Source organism: Chaetodon auriga, chromosome 7, assembly GCF_051107435.1.
Source record: "Chaetodon auriga isolate fChaAug3 chromosome 7, fChaAug3.hap1, whole genome shotgun sequence".
Classification (NCBI taxonomy): domain Eukaryota; kingdom Metazoa; phylum Chordata; class Actinopteri; order Chaetodontiformes; family Chaetodontidae; genus Chaetodon; species Chaetodon auriga.
The window spans coordinates 25,195,385-25,222,260 of record NC_135080.1 but is presented as its reverse complement, the minus strand read 5'-3'; the positions used below and the strand labels follow the sequence as shown (position 1 = coordinate 25,222,260).

The 26,876-nt window shown below is 42.5% G+C and overlaps 1 protein-coding gene across 2 annotated transcripts in view; it reads right to left on the bottom strand.

The window, feature by feature from the left end:
• The window catches only part of sgsm2 (small G protein signaling modulator 2), an 80,119-nt gene that overhangs the window by 8,424 nt on the left and 44,819 nt on the right, over positions 1-26,876 (bottom strand). The window contains exons 4-17 of one of the 2 annotated variants that reach the window (XM_076734724.1): positions 23,042-23,210; positions 15,051-15,218; positions 11,993-12,060; positions 10,380-10,528; positions 10,087-10,221; positions 8,170-8,294; positions 7,943-8,010; positions 7,593-7,756; positions 6,716-6,848; positions 6,309-6,443; positions 2,811-2,985; positions 2,452-2,516; positions 1,296-1,441; positions 207-335 (exon numbers count right to left, since the gene is read on the bottom strand). In XM_076734724.1, coding sequence (XP_076590839.1) covers positions 207-335; positions 1,296-1,441; positions 2,452-2,516; positions 2,811-2,985; positions 6,309-6,443; positions 6,716-6,848; positions 7,593-7,756; positions 7,943-8,010; positions 8,170-8,294; positions 10,087-10,221; positions 10,380-10,528; positions 11,993-12,060; positions 15,051-15,218; positions 23,042-23,210 — 1,829 coding nt within the window. The remainder of the gene's footprint in view (positions 1-206; positions 336-1,295; positions 1,442-2,451; positions 2,517-2,810; positions 2,986-6,308; positions 6,444-6,715; positions 6,849-7,592; positions 7,757-7,942; positions 8,011-8,169; positions 8,295-10,086; positions 10,222-10,379; positions 10,529-11,992; positions 12,061-15,050; positions 15,219-23,041; positions 23,211-26,876) is intronic. The other variant, XM_076734723.1, reaches the window with a different exon arrangement.

The window sequence follows — 26,876 nt, the reverse complement described above, 5'->3', positions numbered from 1 at the left end:
GTGTGTGTGTGTATGTGTGTGTGTGTGTGTGTGTGTGTGTCTGTGTGTGGACATGTATTACTAATGTCGTGGATATTAGTCATTAGATTTGAGGGGGAAGATTCCATGAAGTGAATGTATAGTAAGTCAATGTAATGTCCTCTGAAATGATTGAAATATCACTCTGTGTGTGTGTGTGTGTGTGTGTGTGTGTGTGTGTGTTGTACCTGGCTCATGTCCTTTTTGCCCATGCCGAACTTGTAGTGCCCCAGCAGGAAAGGCCAGACCTCCTTCCTGATGTCATGCTGCACTCCACCATAATAAACCAGCCTTAGCAGCTCCAGCTCCTTATAGTTCTACACATCACACACACACACACACACACACACACACACACACAGAAAGGTTAATGGGAACATAAACTAAAAGAAGAAGAAAAATGACAGGAAGAAGAAGCCTGGTGAGAGGAAGAGGAAGTGCATCAATAATGGAGAGACAGGAAGAGTGACTGCAGTCCATACAGAGGAAGACACAGATGAGTGCAGAAGATAAAGGACACAGATATGAATAGACTGTAAATCAGTAATGATGACTTCGCTGGAGTTAATGAATGACTACAGTGGCTGCTTTAATAGCCATGATGGTATCATAGTGCACTATGTAATGAGACTTCATTTCACTGAAACTCATTAAATTTTCATTAGAGTGCAGAGGGGGGAGACTACAGGAGCAGTACATGATCCCTGACTTAAAATGAATATAGAGCACAGGAGGACATACTATACGGCAGAATAATAGGAACACTGAGAGGTAACTGACGCTTAATTAGAAAGTTAGAGGAAGTTCTATGAAGTTTAAACACAATCAGCACTGTGACAATCAGCACGCACATATTCATTTTCAAAGCAACAACAAGGAAAAACACAACAGTCACACACACAGATGTGAATTTTCACAGCACTGTGAGGCCTGACAGTTTTCAGTGGTGGACTTAGGCTGCATCAGCATATCTCACTTTACAACATATTACTGTAAATAAGACTTGCACAGCAGGAGATAACCAGGATTTATCGAAGGGGTTTGATCAATGCCAATGACACAATGATGACTTAGCAATCTGCTGTGATTTCTGCCTCTTAACTGCAGGTGAATGAGTGGAGAGGTGTCACACGGAGCAGGAAGAAGAAGATTGAGATGCTTGTTATGTTGCTGTGATTCCTGCAGCCTGCTGGCAGAGCTCAATCACTCGCCTACATTTCTTTTCTCTTTGTGCTTCACTGTTAGCTGCTGCACAGACCTCTCTGTCACACACCCACCTTGCAGTCTTTCTGGTACTTGCTCCACACCTCTTTGCTGAGGCCCCCGGATGCCTCGCAGGGTCTGTCTGGAGGGACGATGTTGTGGTTGACCAGAGCCGACAGGTGAGTCCGTACAGTGGACAGGTGTCGACAGTAGGCCAGCCCTGATGGACAGGTGAGACAGGGACGGACACACAGAGACCAAGCATCCGTAAAGTCAAGTCAAATATTTTATACATATTGCAGTACAGCATCAGCTCCCTCCATCCTCAGACACACTCACACTCTGCGATGTGATGAAACCATAACACTAAACGAGCTCTAGCTTGGGGTTCTCTCCAGCTTGATCTTTAATCACTACATTCAGGAACACGAAATTCTTAATGCTGTTTAGCTACTTCACTTGGTGATGTCAGAATTGTAAAGTATTTGGAATATTGTGCTTTTATTTAATAACTAAAGTTGTATGTTGTTATACTGAGATCAATAGACTCACTAACTAACTATTGGTAATACAATAAGCTCTTCAGGCTGTAATTAAAAACAGCTCTGCTTTGAAAACAGTATTACAGAGGCTTTATTACATGTTTGACATATTCAGAGGGATATTGCATTACAGTTTGCAAGTTTACTATTCTATCCAGCAGCAGCATTGAGTCATACATTATTATTCTAAATCACATTAACTGGATTTACAATCAGCTGTGCTCTCAACTGGAAGCCAGCAGTGCAATGTTTTCAGGAGGCTGCAGGTGGAATATTAACCTAAAGCAAACACAGTGGGAGCTGCTGTTATGTAAAGAGAACATATACAGTATATTCTCTATTCTTTATTCTCACTATATTCAAATGTGTCTCTTTGCTTGTTACACATAAACGATGAAATGAAAGCTCAGCGTAGAAACAGTCTGTTTTTGAGCAAAGTGGAAACAAACATTGACTGCAAACAGATGAATGATCAGTTTTTACCATGTTGTTTGGCTTACTTAAATTATTTCTATCTGCATTAAATTTGTCACCTTACTAACTAAAACTGAAAATAGTAATTGGGTTTTGCTTGTGTAGTTGAGGAGTTTAGGTGTCTGTGGTTAATGTGTGTTGTATATTACAATATTCAGAAAACAGCTAAAAATGAATGTATGACTAGAGTGCAGAGGTAACATGATGCACTTACATCCATAAAAGGCTCTGGAGACGATCTGCCTCTTCATGTTCTGGCAGAGCATCTTAAGAGGAATGCTGATGGAAAGAAAAGGAGCCAGCCATTACTGCCAAGCCAAAGGTTTCTTTTTGAAATATTTGCTTTTAATGAAGAAACCACCACAATCAGTGCATTAATGTGTGTTTTCTAAGGGATAGATGGACTAGATGCTGCCTCCATTAAATGTCAGACTCCTCAGAATTTCATTTCAATAATCTTAAAAAACAAAGTGAGCGATTGTTAACATTTACAAAGACAGAAATGAGATAGAAAACATGGCTGTAATTGATTAGTTGTCAGGAATCTTTTATCTGAGTCTCTGTGTGACATACGTGTGAATGTCTGATGGGTTGTGTATGCAGGTGCAGCCGGCCGGGTAGTCGAATGACACGTTGCCACCAGCCATGGAGCAGGACTGGCACAGCGACTCGTGAGTGGTTACTTCTGCCTGTTGCCACGACGACGGGCTGCCTCCAAAGCCCTGCAACTCCATCATCTCCCCGTGGTCTAAAGCAGAAAGAGTGAGAGTGAGAAGACAGAGACAGAGACAGAGAGAGGTTTCAGTGCTCTGAGACAAAATGGACGCTGTTGTTTTCATGTGCTACACTCTTTGTTACTTTAAAGTCTTTAAATCCGCTTCACTCTGGCTATGCTCTGTGCCTTACATATTATGACATAGGTCCCTCAGCTCAACCATAAATACATCTTTCCATGTATTGATCTTTGTTATTCATGACATCAAGAGATGAGTAGATGGATGAACGTTTTACACTCATGTTACACGTGAGAGCTGGAAAAACAAGCGTAGAGAGGAAACCAAAAGTGAAGGGGGACGGTTTAGGAAGCAGGAACGGTGCTGTGGGAGAGACAGGCAGAGAAGGATGCAGGGAAGCCATGCTGGTTCCGTTCGTTCAGAGGGGAGGCAGAGGAGACAGCAGAGCTCAGGGACGCTCCAGACAAACAGGAGAGAGGAGCGAGAAGAAGAGGAAAAGAGAGGAGGTGAAGGACTGATAGAAGAGGAGGAGGTAGGGACGAGGCTGACGCTCAGGCCATGCAGGATGCATAAAGCCAGTACAAGACAAGAGACATCAAAAGAAATTACCTCATAAACAACAAAAACAAATGGACACCAGTAAGAGGGCACACAAAGGGGAGGAAAAAAATCATAAAAACTTCAACATTAAATAAATGCTCTTCACCTTAATTCTTCAGGTTGGAGCTGATGACCTGTCATAAATATGAAGCTGTGCTTTGGTTGTTCAATAACCCCAAAAAACAAATAATATTAAGAACGAAAAAAAGCAAACAGAAAAAATGCTGGAGCGAGACCAACATTTGGCCTCCCCCCTCTTTACTTTAGGTCTAGACGTGATAAACAACTGTTTTTGGGATCAGTAATGCAACCCTGCTCACACAAGGACTCCACATCTCTACTACTGCGGAACCCCACAAGACCGTAATGAGAGGGGTGGAGAAGGGGCGAGGGGAGGGGGAGGGGGTGGTGGGGTTAGTGAAGAATTACAGTGAACAGCATCGCAGCAAACGACTGCACAAACAGAGGAGAAACAACTGAGGAAGTCAGAGAAGAGAGAGAGAAATCAAAAGGAACAGAGGAGGAGACTGTGAGAAAGGATTTTCCATCACAAATACGCAGAAACACATAGGTGTTCTTTAAAAAACAATGAAACGGGTGCATATTTCCCATGCAAAAATTGTCAAGCATGTTGCAAGTGAGAAATGAAAGGACAAAAAGGAGGAAACAGAATCAAGTCAAATTAAAGGAGTGCAAAAAAAAACAAACAAAAAAACTAAGCAAATCATCATAGTGATTCTTGGCCACGACAGTGTAAACCCAACAGTGCTGAGGCATGCTTCAAAAGCTACACCCTCTCATAACTGCCAGGCAGTCAGCACTGCAAATCCCAGAATGCAAAGCAGCCAGAAAGACACTGACCTAAACGAGGAGACCTGGGGAAGTTTGAATCTGAGTACCAGTGTTGAAACCAGCTGACAGATGTGTCCAGTCACTGTGTTTGGCAGAGCGTTCAATAAAACAAGTGCGTTCATTTGACAGTGTGTGCTTCCAGCGTAAGGAGCCCTGCCAAGCAAATGGATTAAACTGTGTCTCTGAGCGGTGGGAGGAAGGAGAGGCTCCAGAGAGAGGGAGTGAAATTCAGCAGAGAGGGCGCTGAGGGAGACTGTCAGCGACGGCTGTGGCATTAGATGGATGTCTGAAAATATCTGAAGATGTGATTGTGCCAGGAACTCTTCACTTCCGGCTGTCAAAAGTGGAACTTACACAGCAAATTCAGCCACCAGAACAGCTGAAAATGTATGTTATTGTTGAGTAAGAAATGGATTAGGCTATTAGACTGTTTTTTCTGACCGGAGAGATAATCTTAAATTAAAAGGATTCATCAGGCTGCCTACTGACAGGCTATGTGTAACTGTTGCATCAAGATGGTGTGCGATGAAGACTTGCTCAGTCCCCTAGCCTTCCTCTCTTTTGGCTTGTGCTCCTCTTCTTCCTGTCCTCCACTGACACTGGCAGGCTGCAGACTGCTGACAGCTCACTGCTACACTTCAAGTTTGACGTTAGGCTTTGTTGATACCTTGATACACAGAACATGAAGCTTTGATAACGGACGCTGGGCCACTGACAGATCTATGGAGGACACTGAGTGAAACATGTTGAACTTTAAAGCCTGCTTTACCACTGACACAGAATAATACAAATGCAATGATATGTGGCTACAAAGTAAGCAGCAAGCAGGAATTCCACATACTGTTCATAAAAGGTGCTACATATAGCATTTTTCACCGTTGTTCATTTCTATGGTGCTGTCAAAGCTGCACTTCTTTCTGTCCAAAGGAACTGGCTGAAAACACAAGTTCCTTTCACTATCTAACATATTTTTGGTTATTACATTAGCAAACATTTACTTAACACAGCAGACAGTAGCATTAGCAATCATCTGGCATTGTGTTGTCCAATGTCCACTTCCTTTAGGCTCAATTTTGAGTCTCCCAACAACTCCTGAGAAAACATCTGGTTCTTTAGCAGCCACACGCTCAGCTTTCACAGCAGAAGAAACAGACAATGGGTTTAACTTATTGAAAGTTGTTTGATGAAAACCAGTGCTGCTGTGGCTGGAAACAAAGCGAATGAATAAAGTGTGGCTTAATTAACTCAACAATTAGCTGAAAGAGTCTGAAAAGCTTGCAGAGCTGCTAACTGCTAATTGTGTGCTAATTCTCCGAGTTGGTCACATTCATTCCTCTGTTTGAAACATGAAATATTGATTAGAGGAGGAATCATTAACACCATGATGGAGATAAAAAAAAAAAAATACAATCAAGGCTGCATTTCCAACTCAACCCCTGTTGCTTCCTGTCTCTTACAAATCACTTTCATCATTCCTTTTTTATTCTCTGTAACACTCAGAATTAGAGGCTGTCAATTGTCTCAGTGTCTACCTGCTGTCTGCTGTGGTCTCAGATTTATTGATTTATTAAGGGTTATTTCACTATTGTTAGCATTTCTTCATTTTCAGTATGGCAAATACATGAAATGCATCATCTTGTCATCAAAAAAAGCAACCTGAACTTCCCCATGTCCTTGTCAACACAGTCAACCCCAGCCTACTCCACACTGTTGGGCTCGGCCTCAGGCAGCACACACAAAGGAAGACGAAGCTGGGGGAGGTGGGGTTGGGAGGGGGAGGGAGGAGGGCCTGAGGGGGCATGAACGGGTGGGATGCAAGAAGGACATCTGAAGCCAGGGTGAGGTCTCAGGAGTGGGGGGGTGGGTGTGTTAAGGTGATAAAAACCTTTCATGACATTAGGGTCTGTGAGGTTCCGCGAGCAGATCATTGAGATCATAGCATGGAGCCTATCTTCCTCTTCCTCGTCATCGTCCAGCGACGGAGCGCGGCTGCCCGTGGTGTGGTGGTAGTTTATAGTGACTGCTTGCACCAGTGGGACAACAGAAAACACAGTTAGAAGAGTGCCACCCCACAGGCCTCGGGAAGAGCATCGTGGGAAAAGACACCTCACTACACCCGTTCTTTGTCATCACATCATGGGAGACAAAATTCAAGCAGATACACAGTACTTCATTTCCAAAGGCCAAAAGCAATGACAGAGCTGACTGTTTGTTAAACATAAAAGGAAGATTGTGTGCAACCATTAGAGCCTTTTATACCAGTGTGCATGACAATGTAGAAGTGTTACTTACTGGCGTCGTAGCGGTATCCAGGGTAGACGATGCGAAACACGTAGTCAGCAGCTGTCTGCTCCTCACCATTCCTGTCCTGGTCAATGAGCCTAGCAGCACTGCTCCTCTTCCTCAGTTTAGGGAACACTTTGCCCTGCAGAAGACACACGAATATGCAAAGGTGTACAAAAGGCTTTTTCCAATAGGAAACCAGAACATTTTGGATGTAAGTCACAGAAAAGCTAACCCTGCTTTGGATAAACAGTTTTTTATGCTCTGTTTGGTGGCAGTTTGCAGCAGCTGTTGTAGCTGTGTGACAGTCAGCAATGGAGAAGAGGTACTAAGACTGATTTTCTTTCACTTTTACAAAAAATAGACCAAATTAGACCAAACTCTCTCAAAAAAATTAAAATTTAACAGATGTGAAGAGGACATGTGAATTACTGAATATTTCCAGAACACAAGATCATACTGTCCATTAAAATCAAAACAAAGAACAAAACCCCCCACAAAAATAGAAAAGCAGACTGGTCCGGTCCTCAGGGGGGCACTTTGTGTGGAGGTTTCATGAATACTGATACCAGAGTTTAACTGATGACAAATTGTCACCTCCATTAGGGAACCAAACATGGCCATCTCTTTTAAAACCCCCTTTGTAATGTAGCCTGATGCACTGGTGCACTCAAAAGTATCCTGGTCATACTGTTTATCTTTGGCAGTTGATATGAATTCAGCTCCTAAATGTGATCTACACTCAAGACGGACAGCTGAATGGTTGCTAGTTTGGATGGTTTGATTTGTAAAGTATTTATATTTTGGATTGGAAGTGCATCAACACTGAACAGGCATTCATATAAATGAGTTCAGGTGTGAATACAGATGTAACAAAATGACACACCTTGCCTTTCTGGGACCAGAGCGGTGGCTCCAGCTGACCCCGTGGTAGAAGGCCTGTTTCCAGACAGGAGAGGAAAGCCAGGAGGTGACCACCAGGGGGGAAGTGGAGGGGCGGCCGCTGGATCCCATCCTGACTGACCAGAACCAGAGTACCACCACAGTCAGCTGGAGGAGAGTGAAGATAAGAAAGATGAGAAAAGACAAAGGGAAATATGACAGAATGGATCATATAATCTTGTGATTAATGAAGCCATTTTTCTTGATGGATGATGATGGATGCAGTGTAATGACACTGTGTGTGCATTGATGGCTGAATGAGGATGCATTGTGGGAAAGTAGCAGCATACTCACGGCGCTGGTGACAGTGGATACAGACTATCTGGCGAAGAGGGACAGTCAGTGCATAGTCCCAGTAGATACTGTCAGAGAAGGAAATATTTTGGATAAGTAAAGTAAGTAAATATGTAAAATGAAGCTCCAGCATCAGTTGCTGCATCTGAAATCATTGCTTTTCACTAAATGCACTTTTTTTTTTTTTTTTTTTTACAATCAAAATGTAGCGGGTATGTTGTGGCTACCTCTTCTCCAGGTCACAGTCTCCCAGCGTTCCATTGATTAGCTGGTTGGGAGTCCACTTCAGGGTGAGGTTATCTCCAGCCTGGTGAAGGGACAAGTAGCCACGCAACACCTCCATTTCCTTCTTCTACCACGGGGGAAGGAGGAAGAAGAAGGAAGGACATGATGTGAAACTTGAGGTTCAGAGCACAAAGCAGTTCTGAGAGCAGTCTTAATACTGCACATGTATAGACAGAAAGTGAAAGAAGCAGTGTAGAATCATACACAGTACCATTTCACATGCACGGCGTAGAGTGAGCGTTGGATTGGTGTGTATGTGCACTCAGCCATGTGTGTTAGCACGGCTCTGTCAAAGGCTGAGCATTGTGGGAGGCAAATATGTGCTCATTATACATTCCCAGGGCCAAACACAGAGCACATTACAGGCAGCAGAAAGACGCCTTTCATTTCAAAGATCACACATACAAAACGCTCTGTGTGTGTGTGTGTGTGGGGGGGGGGGGGGGGGGGGGGGGGGGGGCTATCCGATGAAAATAACCCTCATTTGTTATATATCCATTCACCAGCTGAGTGGGTGCAAAGTGCTGTCTGTGTGTGCTGCATGTATGTAGGCCTCCACGTTGGTTTTCTGCCTTTCTAAGAGAGCAAGGGTAACTTCAGGGCGTCCACAGCAGCACATCGAGACCTGTTGCATCTGATTCCAGTATCTATTAACACTGACCTGCCAAGAATTTCCATAAAGTCAAAATGAAGATACAAGAGCTGGAGGCACACACTGTACTACTGATATTATGTCTCATTTTATCATAGTGTACATTAAGCACAGTGTTCGCTTCTGATGAACTTACATTATGATGTAACCCAGCCACAGCACATGTATTCTATGACCATACGTATGTATGTATCCCTGCTTTGATAGTGATCTTCTGTTAAGAAACAGACTTAATAAGACAACTGTAACATGTACTGAGTTCTCTGAACTATCATGTGTCTCACGTTGATACTGACCTGACTCTTATGACCTCCTTGCACTGGACTTTGCTTTCTACAGCTTGTGCTTACTTTTCAAACATTTTAAATATATGTACAATGTTGTACAATAAGTTGGGAGTTTAGCTTTTCCAAGGTCTCATGGACCAACTGTTGACAATCTGTGGATTATCCAGACTGATGTTCATGGAGCGATATAAGGAATCAAGGTCAGATATTTCACAATTCAAGTGTTGTAAAGCAGTGGTTCTCAACTGGTCTGGCTTTGGGACCCACCATCACCCCTTAATGACAAGCTGCGACCCAAAATTGAGGGAAAAAAAGACGGCACTCCACTGCATAAAAAATCCCTTCAAAATAAAAGCACATTTTTTTCGCAGGCAAAGGCTGAAAACGGGTCTGTGACCCACTTTGGGGTAGCGACCCACCAGTTGAGAATCACTGTTGTGAAGCACATTATTAAATGTACCAAACAGGCAGACTTATTTTAAACCATGCACCGTCATCTAATATTGAGTACTATTTGTGTATTATGCTATAAAAAACTGTCTCTGTCTGACTTTTCACAACATCAGTTGTGTGTAATGGTACTTTCTACTTCGAGACCTTAAACTCAGCCCAAACTATATTAAGAATTTATGTGTTTCAGCTATCTTGGTCTGGAAAATAAGAAAACACCGTTTAAGCTGCCAACATTTCTTCATTTGTTTGTATGCACAATTTCAGATCATATTAATGAGTTTCTTCTCATGAGAGAGGCCCTGTGTTTCTAGGAAGACATGTTGATGATGAGTTGATGTGGTGAGAAATTCCATTGACCTCCAGTGTGGAGGCAAAAATCTCAATGAGGTTTGGAAAATTCAACTTGTAGCCCATTGTTGAGTGCTAGCAGATGGTCAGACAAACACTGGTCAAGTGAGAAGTCGTACCGGTTGCACCAGGACGTTGTTTTTGCCGTAAAGAAGGTGTGTTTTGGAGTTTTGGTGAAGAGACTCTACGTATTCCCTCGCTGATGCAGCAAACCTGTCCTCTGACATGCTGCCACTGGACTGCCTCTTGCGGATCTAGAAAAGAAAAGATGTTGAACAGCCATCGTATACAACAGTGTAATAACTTTGACAAGAACTCCCATCCTACACATCCTCTGTGATCACTCCTACCCACCACCAAACACCAGCATCTCTTGAGGCCTGAAGCAGCTGAAAACAGCCTCCACACTCACCCCAAGAGCAGGCCGGCGGCCGGCTGAGGTGTCTTGTCCCCGGTGGGCCCCGTGGATACGGTGGCGCTGAACCAACTCATTGGCTGAGGGGTCTGTCCAGAAATGATCCGACGTCTTCAGTTTGGTGTACTCCAGAGCACAGGGCCCCACTGAGAACACAGCACACACACGCAGACCCAGTAAGGTATCCATTAACTAGACACTTAAACTTTGGAGAGGTTTAAATTAAAGATTACTACTGAACTGAAATGAATCCATACTGACCCTATATCAACAGACACAGAGGGTCTGTCTTTATAATATAATGAAAATTGAAATAAGATAGAATAAGATAACACAGACAGACAGACAGACACACAGACAGACACACACACACACACACACACACACACAGTATACAGTATGTACGCAGTATATGAACTGATCATTTATTTATCAAACATTAAAAAACAGTTTGACAGTAAAGTAAAATTCCTGTCTGGCTCTAATCTGTCCTTCAGTTGTGTGTCTTAAATGCATGCAGCATTTTCTGTATTATGATAGGAACATATCACAATGCACAGAGTATTCTGCCTTTTTTCTTGCTCCAAAAAAACAACATTCCAGCTAAACTGTTAACGCCTAATGAAAATGAATATTCCGTTAATGTTATTGTGTACATGCAGCCGAGCACACTCCAATCAAACAAACACAGCCTCCCTCTTTCATTCATTCATCCACTTGTAGAAAAGGCCAGTGCTGTGATGTCTGCGCTTGTTTAAAACCTGTTGATATCCAAGCCTTTGACAATGTTTAAAGTAGGTGTTTTCTCCCTCTGACCACAAATGTGGGCTTTTCTGCATGCATCTCTGCCCCAGCCTTGCAGACTGTTGTCTAGGCAACATATACAGCTGACCGTAAACAGGTACATGGCTGTGTGTAGCAAACTGCGGCAAAATCCCACGTCTTCATTGGAAAATGCTACATATGAAGTTTGGAATATTGTCATATTCAGAATAATAGTGGAACATTAGTGGTATGATAATATAATAATGTAAAGAGTTTCTATCACAGAGCTTCCTCACTTGGCCACCAGGTGTCCTCAGTGTGTTGTGCTGCTCTGCACACATGTTGCTGATTGCCTCATCAACCCTCCTTCGCTGCTATCTGCCTCATCTGCACCTTGTTAGTCAGCGTGGATCATTTGGTGTGAATGTAGAGCTTCTCGTCCCTCAGCCAGTTGTCACACTGTTCAGCTTGTTTTCTCTGGTTTAGTCTGCTAAGCTGTTTGTTTTGTGTTCCTGCCTGACTGCCCATGTGTTTCTGTTTCTGCTTATTAAACTCTGTGCCTGGGTTCTCTGTCTCCGTCTCCTGCCTGCCGTCTGCCTTCAGCTCCTGCTGCCACACTCTGAGTGGAGGTGGCTTTAAATTGTATGCTGTCACAAATAGTTCTGAGAGTGGCTGAATTTGTGGTAGTTTTTATTTTTGCAATTCCTGGAATTTGTTTACTTGATAGTTGACTTTAGATGAACATAGGAACATTTATTCTGGATTCTGTGGTTTGGTATGTTTTGTTACTGGCCTCTGGTAATGTTGGAAATGTTGGCAGTTAAAGCACAGTGTAATATACTCACCCAGTAGAGCTGCCAAGATGGGCCCGAAGACTGAGTCATGCATCAGAGCTTCCCTCTCATAGTATTTACTGCAGAGATAAACACACAGAAATAAGTGAATCAAAGAAAAACCTTATTAAATGTCATCTGTTTCGAATGAGAAGTCCTCCTGGGCTACATGTGGCAGGTTAAAGGAAAGTATCTTGTCATCTGCATATTCTCCCAGAAAGCCTTTCAACAATCTCCGAAGAAGAAGCCAGAATCTTCTTCTTCCAGGCAAAGATCCATCCATGGGGATATACAGCGCATGGTTTGAAACTGGTGCAATTCAGCTCTGGATGATAGATGTTCAGTTTCATACCAGCATCCCTCACTCAAAACTAATGGCTGCATTGCATCCTGGGAGCTGTACTACAAACTGAGGTCAGTAGCCAGCTACCTTTGGGCTTAACTCTGGATGTCTGATGGGAGACTAATTTACCACACTAACAGCATAAATAACGACGACTAGACAACTGTGGTGAGATGAGAATCTGACGGCACTTACACAAGGTGAAGTGACAATGTGACGTTATACAAGTGTCTGCTGTGTTGAAACTACAATGTTCTGAAAATGAACTATTAAAAGTGCATCTTCAGATAATTTTCCTGTTGTTTCATGCTGGCTTTATAAATGTGGAAAAACATCACTTCACTACCACAGTTGGAATTGGACAGACAGAGAGAGAGAGTGAGAGAGAGAGAGAGAGAGAGAGAGAGAGAGAATATGGACAGAAGTGTCGATATAATGTAAAAACTTTGATCGTGAAGCCTGATGTTAGTCTACAGTTGTGTGGTTTATCAGTGAAGTGTCTGAACTCCGCAGACTGGAGTCTCAGTGCCAAACACATAGATCCATGTTATATATATATACACTCTCTCCTCTGTATCCTCACTGTGCTGCATCATTAGAAACTCTGATGAACTTGTTGTGGGTCACTTCTCTCGCCTGCGTCTCGCTGCTCTCTCGCTCTTCATCTGCTTGCAGTTCTCATTAGCTCCGTGTTACTGACTGTAGCTGCTGTGGCTGCTTTGACAGACAGTACGATGGTGTTCATGTTTGCTGTTGACTATAGTGTAAAACATTCTCAAATTAGTGTGACTATATGACAGTATATTTTGGAACTTGTGCCAGATACGCGTGTTAGGCCTACAAACCTACTACTGGACATATCATCACTCTTATTTCAGCCATGTTGAATTAAAAACATCATCTAGCTGTCTCATCTCCCCTTTTCTTGAAAGACAGACCGTGTTAGAGTTAATGTGCTGATGATCTGATCAGGAGCCTGTGCATATAATAGCTCAGTATAGACCTTGAAAGGTTGACTTGATTGTGCTTTGAAGCTGTCACGGCTCATACAGACTGTGGATGTTGTAATGTGACATGCTGTTGGGCTGAATGGTGTGTTCCTTTCAATGTTGCTGCTGCAAGGACTTGTGGGATGCCATTATCTCCTCTCCTTTCATAAAGGACGGTCCAGTGTATTCTTTGCTCAAGGAGATAAGAAGCACCTTTCCTTAGCAGTTAGAGAATTCAAACAGCTCGGATCATTTCATGCAGTTAGAAACCTTCCTACGCAAAAAAACGACAACTCGAGCAGACACCTGCTCTTATTGTTTCTCTCTCCCCCAGCTTATACCCTGTTGGTGTATTGTATTTGTCATTTTCTGTACTACCTGATAGTTATAACAAATAAACTTATTTGCAGTTCCAACTCTTGTGTGTTCTGTGTGACAACTGAGTCTTTCAAACTAAACAATTAGGAGACTAATTCTGCTCCCTGCAGCCACCCACCAAACGACACTCACGAAAATAATGAGTCCAAACAATGTAATAAAAACCCTGCATGATGGTGCCCCCAAAAATCATAGCCACAGTGCTGAATACCAAAGACACTTTGATCCATACTTCTAAAATGCATCTAAACTTGTTTAAGCATTCACAAAGGATCATAAAGCAAACAGGTTTACATCCTGGATGGCCCCCACTCTGTCACAACCTAGCTAAAAGCTGGACTTACATAACAGATAGGAAACATACAAACAACATACAACAAACGGGGGGGATAAGAGCAGGCTGCTGGTGGCTGAGGCCTTGGGGGAGGTCTACACAGGTGCCACCACAGTACCACAGTACAGACCTCCCTGTTGAATCAACCAATCGGCTTCCTTGAAGCACAGATTCTGTGTAGGCTTGCAGAAATGTTTATGTGTACATCATATATGTATTCGTATATATCCTGGTGTATATTTCATATCAAAAATAAATCCCTTTTTGCTGCCACAGTAACCAAATATCCCTACAGATATCACCACTTCATCTCATATCATTTGTAGTACTCTTTTGCTGCTACTGATACTGTTGTATGTGACTGGCAGGATAGCAGCAGGATGAGAACAACCCAGACTTAACAGCCAGCTGATAAGTAGATTATTATTATTTGTCCAGGATCACTAATGTCAGGCACAAAAGCCAGAGAGAGCCAGACTTTGTTAAACTTGCTTCATCATTCAGGCTGCAGGTCTATAGAGGGTGTTGTCGGTGATAGATTTCCTGCTTTGTGACTGTTGAACACTTGCTCTTTATGTCAGAGAAACTTGACATTTACCATGGATCAGATAAAATGAACTACACTGCAGTGCTCTGTAGTGTAGGTTCCGATATTTGCCCAGTTCTCAACAGGAACAACAACACTACGACACACTGCAAAAGTTTGAGGTTGGATTTTCTCCATTTGAAAAGTGACTAAACCTGTCATGTATCTGTGAACCCCAGCAGTATCCTTCATGTTTGAGGTTTTGATCAGTGAAGTGCTAGTGCATCATTTTGAGTGTGGACAGCTTGTTGAAGCACACAGGGGTTGTTAGCCAGACGGTGCGCAGAACAAAGCAACCACAGAGCGAACACAGGAGCAGAATGGAACACTAAACAGGTAATTCAATGGACTGTTCATCATTCAGCTACAACAAAGCCTGGAGCGGAGTGCTGTGAGTCACTGCGGTGCAATGCCGGGGAGTGAAGAATAAAACAAAGCACCTGGAGTTGTCCACGATGTACTGAACTATCTTGTCCAGAACTTTCTCGAAGAGAGCCGTCCGGACCCAGATGTGTTTGATGGCCTGGGCAGAGAGGGGCTGAGGGGGGCGGCTGGTGGTGGAGGAGCCCTGTCTCCTCAGAGGTTCATGGCCGACGCTCTGGGTTCTCCTGCAGGGCGCAAAAGCACAATAAAATTAACTAACCACTATTACAGAGGACGGTTCATGTTTGTTTGTTTCACACAAGGCTTAAGAGTCCGATACTGATATTAATATTTAACCCGCCTGTTGTCTTCGTTTTTTGTTAACTACCTTTGTCTTCCCGGTCAAAATTGACTGTTCCCTTCTAGCTGATTATAAATCCATGAATATATATATTATCATGAGAAACAACTGGTTCATTTTTTAACATAGACACAATACACAAACAAAACATTTGAATAATTCCCTTCACTCAAGATGAACTCTAAGCAGGACATTTTACAGGTGAAAGATACACAAACGGATGGATAATAAGACGATGAGGTGTTTGATGTGATACGTGCTTTTTTCAGCAGAAAGTTAAATTTCTGATCCGCTTGTGTTTGCAGCTGTCTCCAGGTTTGACACATGACGAGCCCCGCTGTGTCCCACAAATCCATCTGCCCTTCCTATCACTCCTTTGTGTTGCACGTGGTTGTTTGTTGTCAGTAATCAGTGTCAGTATTTTGTTTATACTCAAGATAAGGCTGTCTAAATCTTTCTAGATCTTTCAGATCCACGGACACCCCTCTGCACAGACGCCATACAAAATACAGCATTGTTTTAGTGCAATAAAACTGGCTGCTGCATTGTATGGCTTCAACAAAATAAGGGACACACAAACGAATTGATATATTCATACTTAATACATAAGAGATCCTAAAAAACCTGCATATAGTGCAGAAAACTGTTTTTTAGTCATTATTGTGTCCTATTAGCTTTATGATGATGTCATTAACTGTTAATGTGTAGTGTAAGATGTTTCTTATGATGTAACATGGGCAAGCCAGATAGGAATTATGAGTGTAATAAGAAAAATAGTCGACAGTGTTTTTAACAGCTAAATGAGTTGCTACGTACAGTTGTTCATTACAACTCATGATCACTCCTAACAGCTGATCACTGGTTGTTCCCAGTCAGTCTGTACCATGTCAGACAAAAGGTGCCATGTTATGTTAGTCACCATGGCTGAAGTATTTCATGAATATGGAGGCAGATGCATCATGTCAGGCTGAAGAGAGCAGCACTTTCACTCCAGACTGAGTTTGATCTCTACAGAAATCAGACAAAAACACTCACACACACCCACTTCAACAAGCTAATGAGTTTGTGTTTGTGTGTCTGTGCTGAGGGGAGCTGCCACAGTCACGATGTTAGCAATCCCCCAGCGCGCCTGTGAGTGTGTGTGTGTGTGTGTGTGTGTGTGTGTGTGTGTGTGTGAAGGGGGGTTTCAGCTAAGTCACGATTTTTGCAGTCCCTTACCATTTTGAAAAGTGTGTGTGTGTGTGTGTGTGTGTGTGTGTGTGTGTGTGTGTGTGTGTGCGCAGTGACAGATACTCCAGGGGAGAGGTGGAGCTCGAGGATGATGTCAGAGATAAGACAGAATGCAAAGAGATAGTGTCTTCCTTTTCTAAATAAAACCTGCAGTGTGTTGCAGCGTTCTCCTCTCTCCTCCTGCATCCTTAATGTATTTTTCAACTCTCAACTTGCGGTATATGTTTCTTTTGTTGTTATTTGTAGTTGATTTGAGGAGAGATTGAGGGGGGAAGCCACTCCGCTTGTTAGCAAAATGAGCAAAAAGCATCGCCCTCTCCATCCCTTGGTAGCAGGGGAGAGGGGTTGTTTAGTTGCAAGTCTGTCTAGTCTGCCTGACTCATTGACCCTTTATCTGACTGAGGTTTGTGCAGGTTTGAATTGATCAGTGAATCTGTGGCATCGACCATGGCTGACATATCAGCAGTCTAACTGTGCAGAGTGCTGATAAATCCATGCTGCTGTCCATGGTGCTGAAGTCACAGACGGACATATAATTAATTCCCTCAGTGCCTCCATTCTGTCAGTTGCATCTTGGATCTATAATATTGTCTAAATCATATACTATAAATACTAAATTCTGTACTCTATCCTCTATAGAATAGCATGACTTTCAAGTGACAAATAGCAATGTGTAGTCATGAAAGTGTGAGAAGATCACAGAGAAACACTGCAGACTGCAGGATTCCTTTAACATTTCTATGACCATGGGTTAATGTTGGGTAAAATGTACGTTGGTTGGTGGTGTGGGGGCCTCGCTCAGCACTGAGGCTGGCACCTTTCAAGTTACCAGTCCACCTCTGTGGTGACTAGTCCATGGACTACTCCAACTGGCCACTCCCTGGTCCCCAAGCCAAGTCCTCATGGACTGAGCTACTGCTGCTCCATAGGGCCAAAGGATGATACCATCAGTCTGTTTGTTGGTGTGCTGACCTCCTGCCTGATCTCCTGTGCCAGGTCAAATGTCAACTGTGCAAACAAGGCCTCTCATTACCTCACAAGCAGGCAGATTGCTATGGCATAGGCTGAACAGATTTGTGCTTCCATCAGAGTAAACTTTGATTTTAATGACCCTGTGACCTCCTCTACAACCTCTACACCACGTTTTTTTTTTATCTATGTGTGAAACACATGACAGTAGCTTGATAAACCTCTAAACATTACTGTTTGTGTATTTACTCATTTTCTTTCTTTCTTTATTCTGCAACCATAGGGTGTAGGTATAGGAGATAAGGTGCGCCACATTACAAATGAATAAACTTGAATAGGTATGCTGTTCATTCAGCCCATTGCTGGAAGAGGCTTGCATTTAAACCAACGTGCGTATCCTCATGTCAACCTGTCAATACCCCTGTTACAACCAGTATGAAAGCTCTTTATGAGCAAAAGGAGCTATTATATTAGTTGCATCCCCTCCTTGTTGCCATGGTGATTCAATTGCATATCAAGTTTCACACAGTCACTCCGCTTCAGGGGAAGAGGCTATAAAGAGATCACTATTACTACTGTAAATATTTACATGGGTTATCCATTGGTTAAGATGGAACTGTGGTCCTCTGTGAAGTCAGACAGGTTTGTGACACAAAGCGACTTTGAGTCAAGTCTGTCATTTGTCTTCATCTGCTTGTGTTATTTATTGTTTGCAGTCCTGATTTTCTAGTCAAACTTAGAGAAACTGAAATAAAATGTTCAACAGGCATGTCATCCTTTCAAAATCTTGAACGCATCTGCTCACATTAAATGATTCTTTATTATAAGATAGTTCTGGTTATCTGGAAAAAGAAGAAGTGCAACACATCCGTACCTGAAGCTAATAAGGGCCTGTGTGCCATCCTTTTATTCAATCTGACTTGACAGGACTTTTTTTTTTTGGTTTCCTTGTTTATTTGATAACCCACTGAGATGAAAAACAGGAAAACAAAGATTTTCCTCTTTTGATGACTACAAAAACAAAAATCTTTTGTAAGCCCTTTTTACATGATTATAACCTGAAGTATACTGACATCATAATATTTTTGCCTGTCTAGACTTTATGGTATATGCACTGTGTTTGTGCAAAGAAATACTTGTGCAGGGCCAGTTCTCTACTGGATATTATTATTCTGGGTCAAAACATGTGGGGTTTCTGACTCAGCCACATAAAGTAATCCAGTCCTGCCTCCTCACACTCCTGTAAAGCATAAGCTATGCATCAGTGAAGAAGAAGACGGCTGGCAAGTACACATGGATACAGACAAAGCGTGTTTCAAACTTTTTTGAAAAAGTAGCTGAGTAAATGTTTTATGAGGAAAAAAATGCATCAACACGTTTGTTAGAGCTCAATTCTGAGGATCATTTACAGAAGCCAGACCTGAGCTGGTGATTGATATATTCATTGGATGGGTCATTTCAAGGTTCTGAAATTGATGGCTGCAATGATAAGCCAGAAAGGCCATTAGATCTGCTGATTTTAGCTGACTGAGCATAATGAATACATCAGTGTACTAATAAAATGATTATGAAATGAAATTATGCTTGGAAATAAAAAGGTTGCTTTCGACAGAAAGATGCAAGCGGTCATGGTCAACGCTGCTTCTACAGATGAGTATTTAGATTTTGGACTGACCTTTGAATCTTATAAAAGAGAGATGAACATAAATATTGAGCACACATCATTTCAAAAGCCGCACATTTAACGAAACGATGCATTCTATGATGTTTTGTCTGTAAGCATCCGTTCACATAAGTGTATAATCCCTTTGTAATCACAGAGGGTTGGATCAAATGTGTAAATCTCCTCTATGGAAACATCCCTTCCTGCGGTGTGCTGCCTCTCCTCCTCCATGCTGCGCTGTCATTGATCTTTACAAATTCAAAATGTCAACAAATGTCAACATGTAGCTAACTACAATTGATTACAATGATTGTAACCAGATTGCGTTTTGAGCTGACAAATGAATGCGAATGTGAAAAGGAACATGTCAGTTTGATTTATTAAGATGTTGGATTTGCTTTATGGGGCTTGGTGATACGTCATATCTGCTCATATGGAGGGACCCGCTGACATTTTCCGACAGCTACAGTGGTAGATGTACAGTTCTTTAAAGAAACAGCATTTGATCTGTGAGTGTAGATTGTGGGATACAGTGTGTGTGAGGTGTAATGGGTTCAGGATGCTTGAAAAGAACTGCTGCAGTTCATATGAAGTGCTGAAGGGCCTTTACTTGGTTGACACTCGTTAATGATTTGATAAACACTAATAAGCCTCCATTTGAAAACACATTAAGATATAGCCTAACGGTTAATGGCTACTTGTTGGGAAAAACTGTGAAGGTGTGCAGGTGTAAATTTAAATGATCTTTGCCATTTGTATCAAGTCAGAGCCACACAGAATGCTCAGGTCATCTTACTGGACTTCCAGCACCCTTTATATGGTGAGGTTGATTAGCTTCCATCAGGGTGGAGGTTATACCTCCCCAGAGGTGACTCAAAGAGGTCTTTTGTTCCATCAGCTGTTGGCTTTTTTATGTTGCCCACCAGTTAAAGGATGTACTACATTAGCTATGACCTGCTGTGTAATAAAGAAAAGAAAAAAGTAAAAAAAAAAAAGTTCAACCAAACTTGGGTCTCTTTGGGTCATTTGTAGTTCTGGCCATTATTTCTACCTCTTATGATCAAATAGTCACCACAGTATTTGCAGACAGGATGGAAACACAAAAAGCAAAGCAGACAAAGAAGACTGCTGTGAAACAAGCAGTGAGACCATCAGACAGGTTCTTCAGCTTGTCTCAACTACGTCATTTGAAAGTGACCATGCATAAAATGCTGCACAGTTGGTCTGTAAACTGTGGGGAGACTCTTGACGGACCACTGATGCATCTGTGGGCCATTTTTTGCTAGCCTTGGGAGCTACCTTATACTGTAAGCATTAACGCATAACACAACTGTCCTGAAGGAATGAATGGCTTTTTCAGTATCAACTATTCCTGGAATGAATCCATTCTAATGACATAAAACACACTGTCAAACACATAGACAAACTACTTTATTTGATAACTGCAGTAGTGCCTCACACAGCAAGTACTGGTCAACCACTCGCTGTGTCCATCCCTGCAGAGTCTCCCGCATATCGTGTTGGATGCTGCAGTTTGGGTAATTATTTTACCATTTGTCCTCACTTTCTGGCAAAAGATCTAATCATCTGACCATGTGACCATTCATGATTCTTACCCCATTGGACTTTGCTTGAATGGTGTCACCACCCACATCAGAGATCTCAACTTTTCCTCAAGTGAATACATAACTATGAAAACAAAAGCCCAGCTATAATAAAATGTAATTATCCCTTAAAGCGTCTGAGCTGTTGGCACAGCGGGTCTGCTGCTAGCACTGCAGGATAGGAAATGAATGCAGATGATATGCTTGTTTTGCTCTTTACCCTGCGTGTCAGGAGGAGAAGGAGAGGAATGGCGAGAGGAAAGGAGGGTGGTGTGTTGGTGATTTGTCACTTTCTCACTATCTCCTTTGGTGAGTAAAAGATTTTAAAAAGACTTAGAGAAGGACGATTATAAAGGAATACATCACATAGACAAGGAGCAGGGCGTCCACTGGCTGTCTTTGGCACCCCCCCCCCCAATCCAGCCCTGCTCTGCTGTAATTACCATTCACTTCACCACTGCAACTCTTTATTCCACTGTTGATGTCTGCTCATATTGTCTTTCTCTGTCTCTTGTTTCCCATCATGCTCTCTGCCTCTTTCGCTGCCAGTGGTGCAAACCACGTTGCCATGCCAACCAGGCTACATGAGAGAGGGAGCCCTGAGGTGGGATGAGAGGGGGCAGGGTGGGAACATGTCTGTGCAAGTGTGCATGACTGCATGTATGCATCCTGGTGGAGGGGTTTGACTTGTGTAAACCACATTCATACACAATAATAAGCTTTAATGTTGTGTGCGGTCTGTCTTGGGAAATAAAGCACAATGAGATGTGACAGATGAAGGCTGATATGAAGATGGAGAGCTGAGCGCCCAGCATACCCAAACACATTTAACTCCCCTGATTTACATCCCATAATGCAGCCATGTTGCAATGACATCTCGCAACACATTCTGTCTGTGTTTTATTGTTTGTGTATCATCTATGCAGACATGGAAGTGTGAGTGTGTGTGTGTGTGTGTGTGTGTGTGTGTGTGCGTGTGTGCTTTTTGCCCAAAGCTTTCTCCCCTCCATTTGGAAAACTCTGCAGCCCTGGAAAGACAAGTGGTAGCCATGTGGCTCAGGCTAATGGACAATTAATGGGCTTGCAAACAGCTTGGCTAGTAAGTGCTTGCAGATAAAGCAGTTTATCATACTCTGTGTGTACGCACATAGACGCACAAATACATATGCAAACATATGCAAGCAAACACACCAACCCCACTGTGTCTGCATAGATGACACACACACACACACACACACTTAGTAACAGCCCTGAAGCTTATCACAGTGTGTACACGGATTGCTCAGCAAACAAACACTCAACTGACCAGAGATTGTGTCTTCTGGTGATGGAGTGCATCTGTAGCTGTGTGTTTTACATGGAGATAAATCCATGTATATAAATATTTCACCTTGGCTGAAACAGCAGTGTGCAGGTGTCAGGCACTCTCAGGAGGGGTTCAGACCTCCGTATCAACACTCCCTGAAACTCTCAATGATTTGGAAATTTTGTTGAATTTTAAAAATGAAGCTAATTATTTTCTATCTATCTAGATTGGAAAGTGTATTGCACGTTGAAATGTTGAAAATTGGGTAACAGCACAGAAAATATGTGTGAGCATGTGGCTGGTTCTGCTGGTGCTGCGTGGATGAAATACTAAAGAATGAAAAAAGATGTGCATGTGTTTTACACAGTGATTTCAGGCCCTCATTTTAAAAACTTAAATTTTTTATTCAAATATGGTGTAATATGTTTTCAGCATATTAAAAAACACATTTAGTTTTATTTTTCAATACACAAGCCAAAATGTCTGCTGGGACAAAAGTAACCAAAGACATGATGTATTATAGGAAGTTCCTGTTCCTTGTGTCCACTCCGCATAAAAACAGCCTCTGATAGCAAATTTATTGCAGCTGATGTTAATTAGTTGATCTTCCATAATTAAGGCTACACTAGGAGTCTTATTATCCTCTATCACAAAGTGGGCCGTAATAGACGGAGAGTGTCTCTTCCTCTCTAATTAAGACAGCAGATTCACTCAATTTGCACAAATTACATTCTGATGGTGGTGTCAGGTGTGGTCCCTTGTGAGAACACTCCACTCAGAAAACGCTGAATTGAAACTTAAACATGAAATCAAAACTGTCTCTTGAATAGCATTCAGTGAGCGCTCACTCACTGCTTCATAGCCACAGTTTTGTTTGAACTCAGTAGGAAAGTAAAAATGGAGTTAGAGTGGAGGAGAAGAACTCTGTTACCAACCTGGTGAGATCAGCCTGCTGCTGGAGTTGCTCTTGCACTTTGCGGCAAACCTCGGCGGCCGTGTCGTAGACTTTACCGACTTTGGTGAAGAGGGCGGCGATCTTGTCGCTGCGGAGAAAACCAGCTGCCCGTCTCTTCAGCAGGTGACCCAGGCAGGCCTCGATGGCAGCTGGAGGAAGAGGAGAGAGGAGTTGGGAATGCTAATATTGACAAGAGAGGAGACTAAGGCTAAAGAACGGAGATGGAATTGAGAAGAACAGCAAGAAGTAAAATGTCCAACATGAGGAATGAACATTCAGGCATGAACGTTTATTAAAAAATCCAAAAATGGAGGACAACAGAATAAATCAAATAAGTCTAAAACATTCACTGTGCTCAGCTGCAAAGGAAGGAAGGAGAAGGACATCTTCAATTCACGATTACGAACACAATAATGTCCACAAATGGCCCCTAAAGTCTGCACTGTTTGTCACACACCACAGTATGAGACTGCCTCACTGCTGCTGGAGCTAAAAAGAACATTTGCCTTGAGGCTGACACAAGAAGAAATGCCATGAGGTCACTAAGTTCAAAAAGGGCTCAAATCATTTATAAGGATGCTGTGTTCCAAGATGGTTCCCCATTTTAGGGTGGACAGTGCACGTGCACTGCAGTCCTAGAAACGTCCTCTGGGGTTGGCTGACGACCTGCACAGCTGAACGGCTCAAAATCATTTGCTGATGCGGCTCTTCAAGCAGGTCCTTCGGTAATGATTGTGTATGGGTGTTTTTGGGCCAGTGTGTGTCACATGATGCTGCAGCACTGAGCGTGGACACTGAGCCAAAATCGCCTCACAGTCCACAGTAACAGCTGTGGACTTGGTTTATCTTGTTGTGTGAGTGTACTGGCGCCGGCTGTTAGGCATGGGCAGTATAGGCAAATGCTGGAGACAGTGATGCACGCGAATAGCATGCGATCAAAAGATGGCATCAGAATTAGCATTTCCCTCTGCAGTGTACAGACCACGAGCAAGCAATTTTCATGGCTTGTCGGCAGACGTTCACACTCAGACCATTCCAAAGTCACTATATACTCAGTGTGCTTGTCAGAATATAACCTTTTTCTTGTGCAAACCTGACATTAGGGAAGAGTGGCTCTAAAGCTCTAGAGCTTGTGAGGTGTCCAAAACGGAAATGGTTCATCCTCTGTTGAGCAAGAATGTGTTTGGTAAATTTCAAGGAAACCTTCTCTTTCGTTCTTGTATGAAGAGTTTTCTTAAAACACAAATGTCTACAGCCATCATGGCAATCTGTCCAGTCAAATCTAAGGAAGGTGTTAGATTTGCTTATTAGTAGACAGGCAATGTGTGTAGTATGAAATTTGTAATGTCTGTGCAAATGTGCAGGACACAACAGTGTCCTCTGCATCTACATCTATGTTAACATAGATGACTGCGACTCGTCTCCTCATTCCTCCAGGCCTTCAGAGTTTTACTAATGGACTTGTGTGTGGAGATAATGTTATTAGTGAACACTTTCCTCTCTATCTCTTGTTCTAGAGGAGAGATGATGACCGCTTATTAAATCAGAAGCAACACAGGCACCTAAAATGCCATTCTGAGAAGTGAGGCACAATTGCTGGCCACCTACAATATCTTCAAATATTTAGAGGGGTGGAAATAGAAACATGTGCCAAGCTGCTCCCTGAGTGTGACCTTTACGCTGTGGGTACTTGTGTTGTCCATTCATTACTGCTAAAGATAGGATCATATAAGCTTTAATGACCACCGTGGGGTAAATTGGCTCTAGCTGAACTAATGATCAAATTTAACAAACCATTCAGTACCAGAGACCAAAGCAGCCCGAGCTCTCCTATTTTCAGGTTGAATCAGCAATGTTTTCTGGAAGTATTATTAATATTAGAATAATATAATATAATAATAATATTAGAACTGAAATGAACTGAATCATATGCAGAAAACGAGGAAGACATGAAGGTAAATAGTCTCTTTCTAGCTCTGATCCATCCATTAGCCGTCTCCCTCCTGTAATTGCTGCTTTACTGCTCAGCCATAATAAGCTTTTCAGCTCTGATGGTAAAAGCAAAACTGTGACACAATTATTCAAGCAAAAACGGAGAATTTGCCTCGTGCTCATTTTGATGTACAGTATGTGGTCCATGGTTTAATAAGTTTGAATAATATGCTGACTTACTGGTAAACAAAAATTAAATAAAGGGTTTCTGAAAAAGCACTGCATTCATGCAAATGGGTCTCTAAGCATACCACAGAGAACAGCTTTGTTAATTTGAGAGAAAAAAGTCCATTTGCAGTGTGAATTCTTATCAGCTCTGAGCTTTCGTGGATATCTGCTTCTGTTTTTCCTGTGTGAGGTGAGTCTAGTAGATATTGCAGTGGAATATAATGACCAACAACAACACTACTCTCTGTGATGCTGGGAAAACTAGTACTTTATGGGTGTAATAGTCTGCTTTTATTGCTGCTGTTGGAGCTTTAGGAGAAGCACTGAGAGGCTTGAGGTTTTTAGCGGAAAAAGCTCTCCGTACAGTATATTCACAGCAGCTTTATTCTGGCAGATTAACCTGTGGAGAAGTATTGTCAGTATCTAATAATACTGTGGGAGTAGTAAAGATTATCAGCTGTAAAGTTGGAGTTGAAGTGGAGGGTTACAGGGAGCGTGTAATAGTCTTAGAGGGATCATTAATGCATGGTTGTTTCTGTGGAAACACAAAAATCAAGCAGAGGCTGCGCACAGCTCTCCCATGGGAGAGACTGCACCCCGCTCCTCATTCTGCTGCCATCCCTCATGACCGGCCTGCTAATTCATGTTTTGGTTGTCTGTGGCTCTGATGAATCATCAAATCCTTTCCATTATGAACGTAATTGCCTTCATATTGGGACTGAGGAAAAAAAACATGCATAAATAACTACTTTCATTTTGACATACCTGGGACCACAAGAGCAGAGGAACGGTTCATCTCAGCACAGTTACAACACACTCACAACACAGACTGCGTTTTCTGTTTTGTGTGGCACATTTGGCTTATCCCTACAGTTCCAGCTCCACCTATCATCCATCCATCAACAACCAATAACAGATGATATATGATACACTTATGCTTAGGCATCATTGGTTTTGCATATACTTGGAATAATCTGGACCAATGAGCATTTACTGCACAGCCTATGACCACCTCTGCACCAAAACACAATCTGCTCTCTAACACTGCTGTGATCGTGGCCTCCTTTTAAGGGGTCAGAAGCCAGAAAGGAAGAGAACTTTCCAGCTTCTGCCAGTATGCCAATGGTACTGACATCACTTCCTCCAATTAATGTGATTCTATATGTATTGTATTTGTACAACACATGTATTTTACAAATACTTACACACACTTGCCTCCCCATCTAAATTCAATAGATGATCTTCTGTATTTTTGTATAATTTCTATGACCGTTCTTCAAAAGCATTTGTGCTGACATAAAACTAAACCAAAGTGTCTTAGAGGTAGTGGCAGTTGGATGTGGAGCTGTCTCCACTGAGATCATTAGCAGATCTAATGAAGACAAAGCTAATTAGGCAGCACCACTTGTCTCCCTTCCAGTCTGTATCTGTCTGTCTCACAAACTCTGTCTCAGAATTCCTGAGTGTCTGGTGTTGTCAGTGCCAGACTGTCTCCACTCTCTAAACTCTCTAAGACAGCTCCTGTCTCACCCCTGTGTCTACGACAGCCTTTGTTTCCTGTCTCACTCACTGCTGATAGCTTGCTGTATGTCAGGGTCTACAACACTCTGAACTGACTGACAATGCATAGCAGACAAAAGGTTAGAAATCGCTCC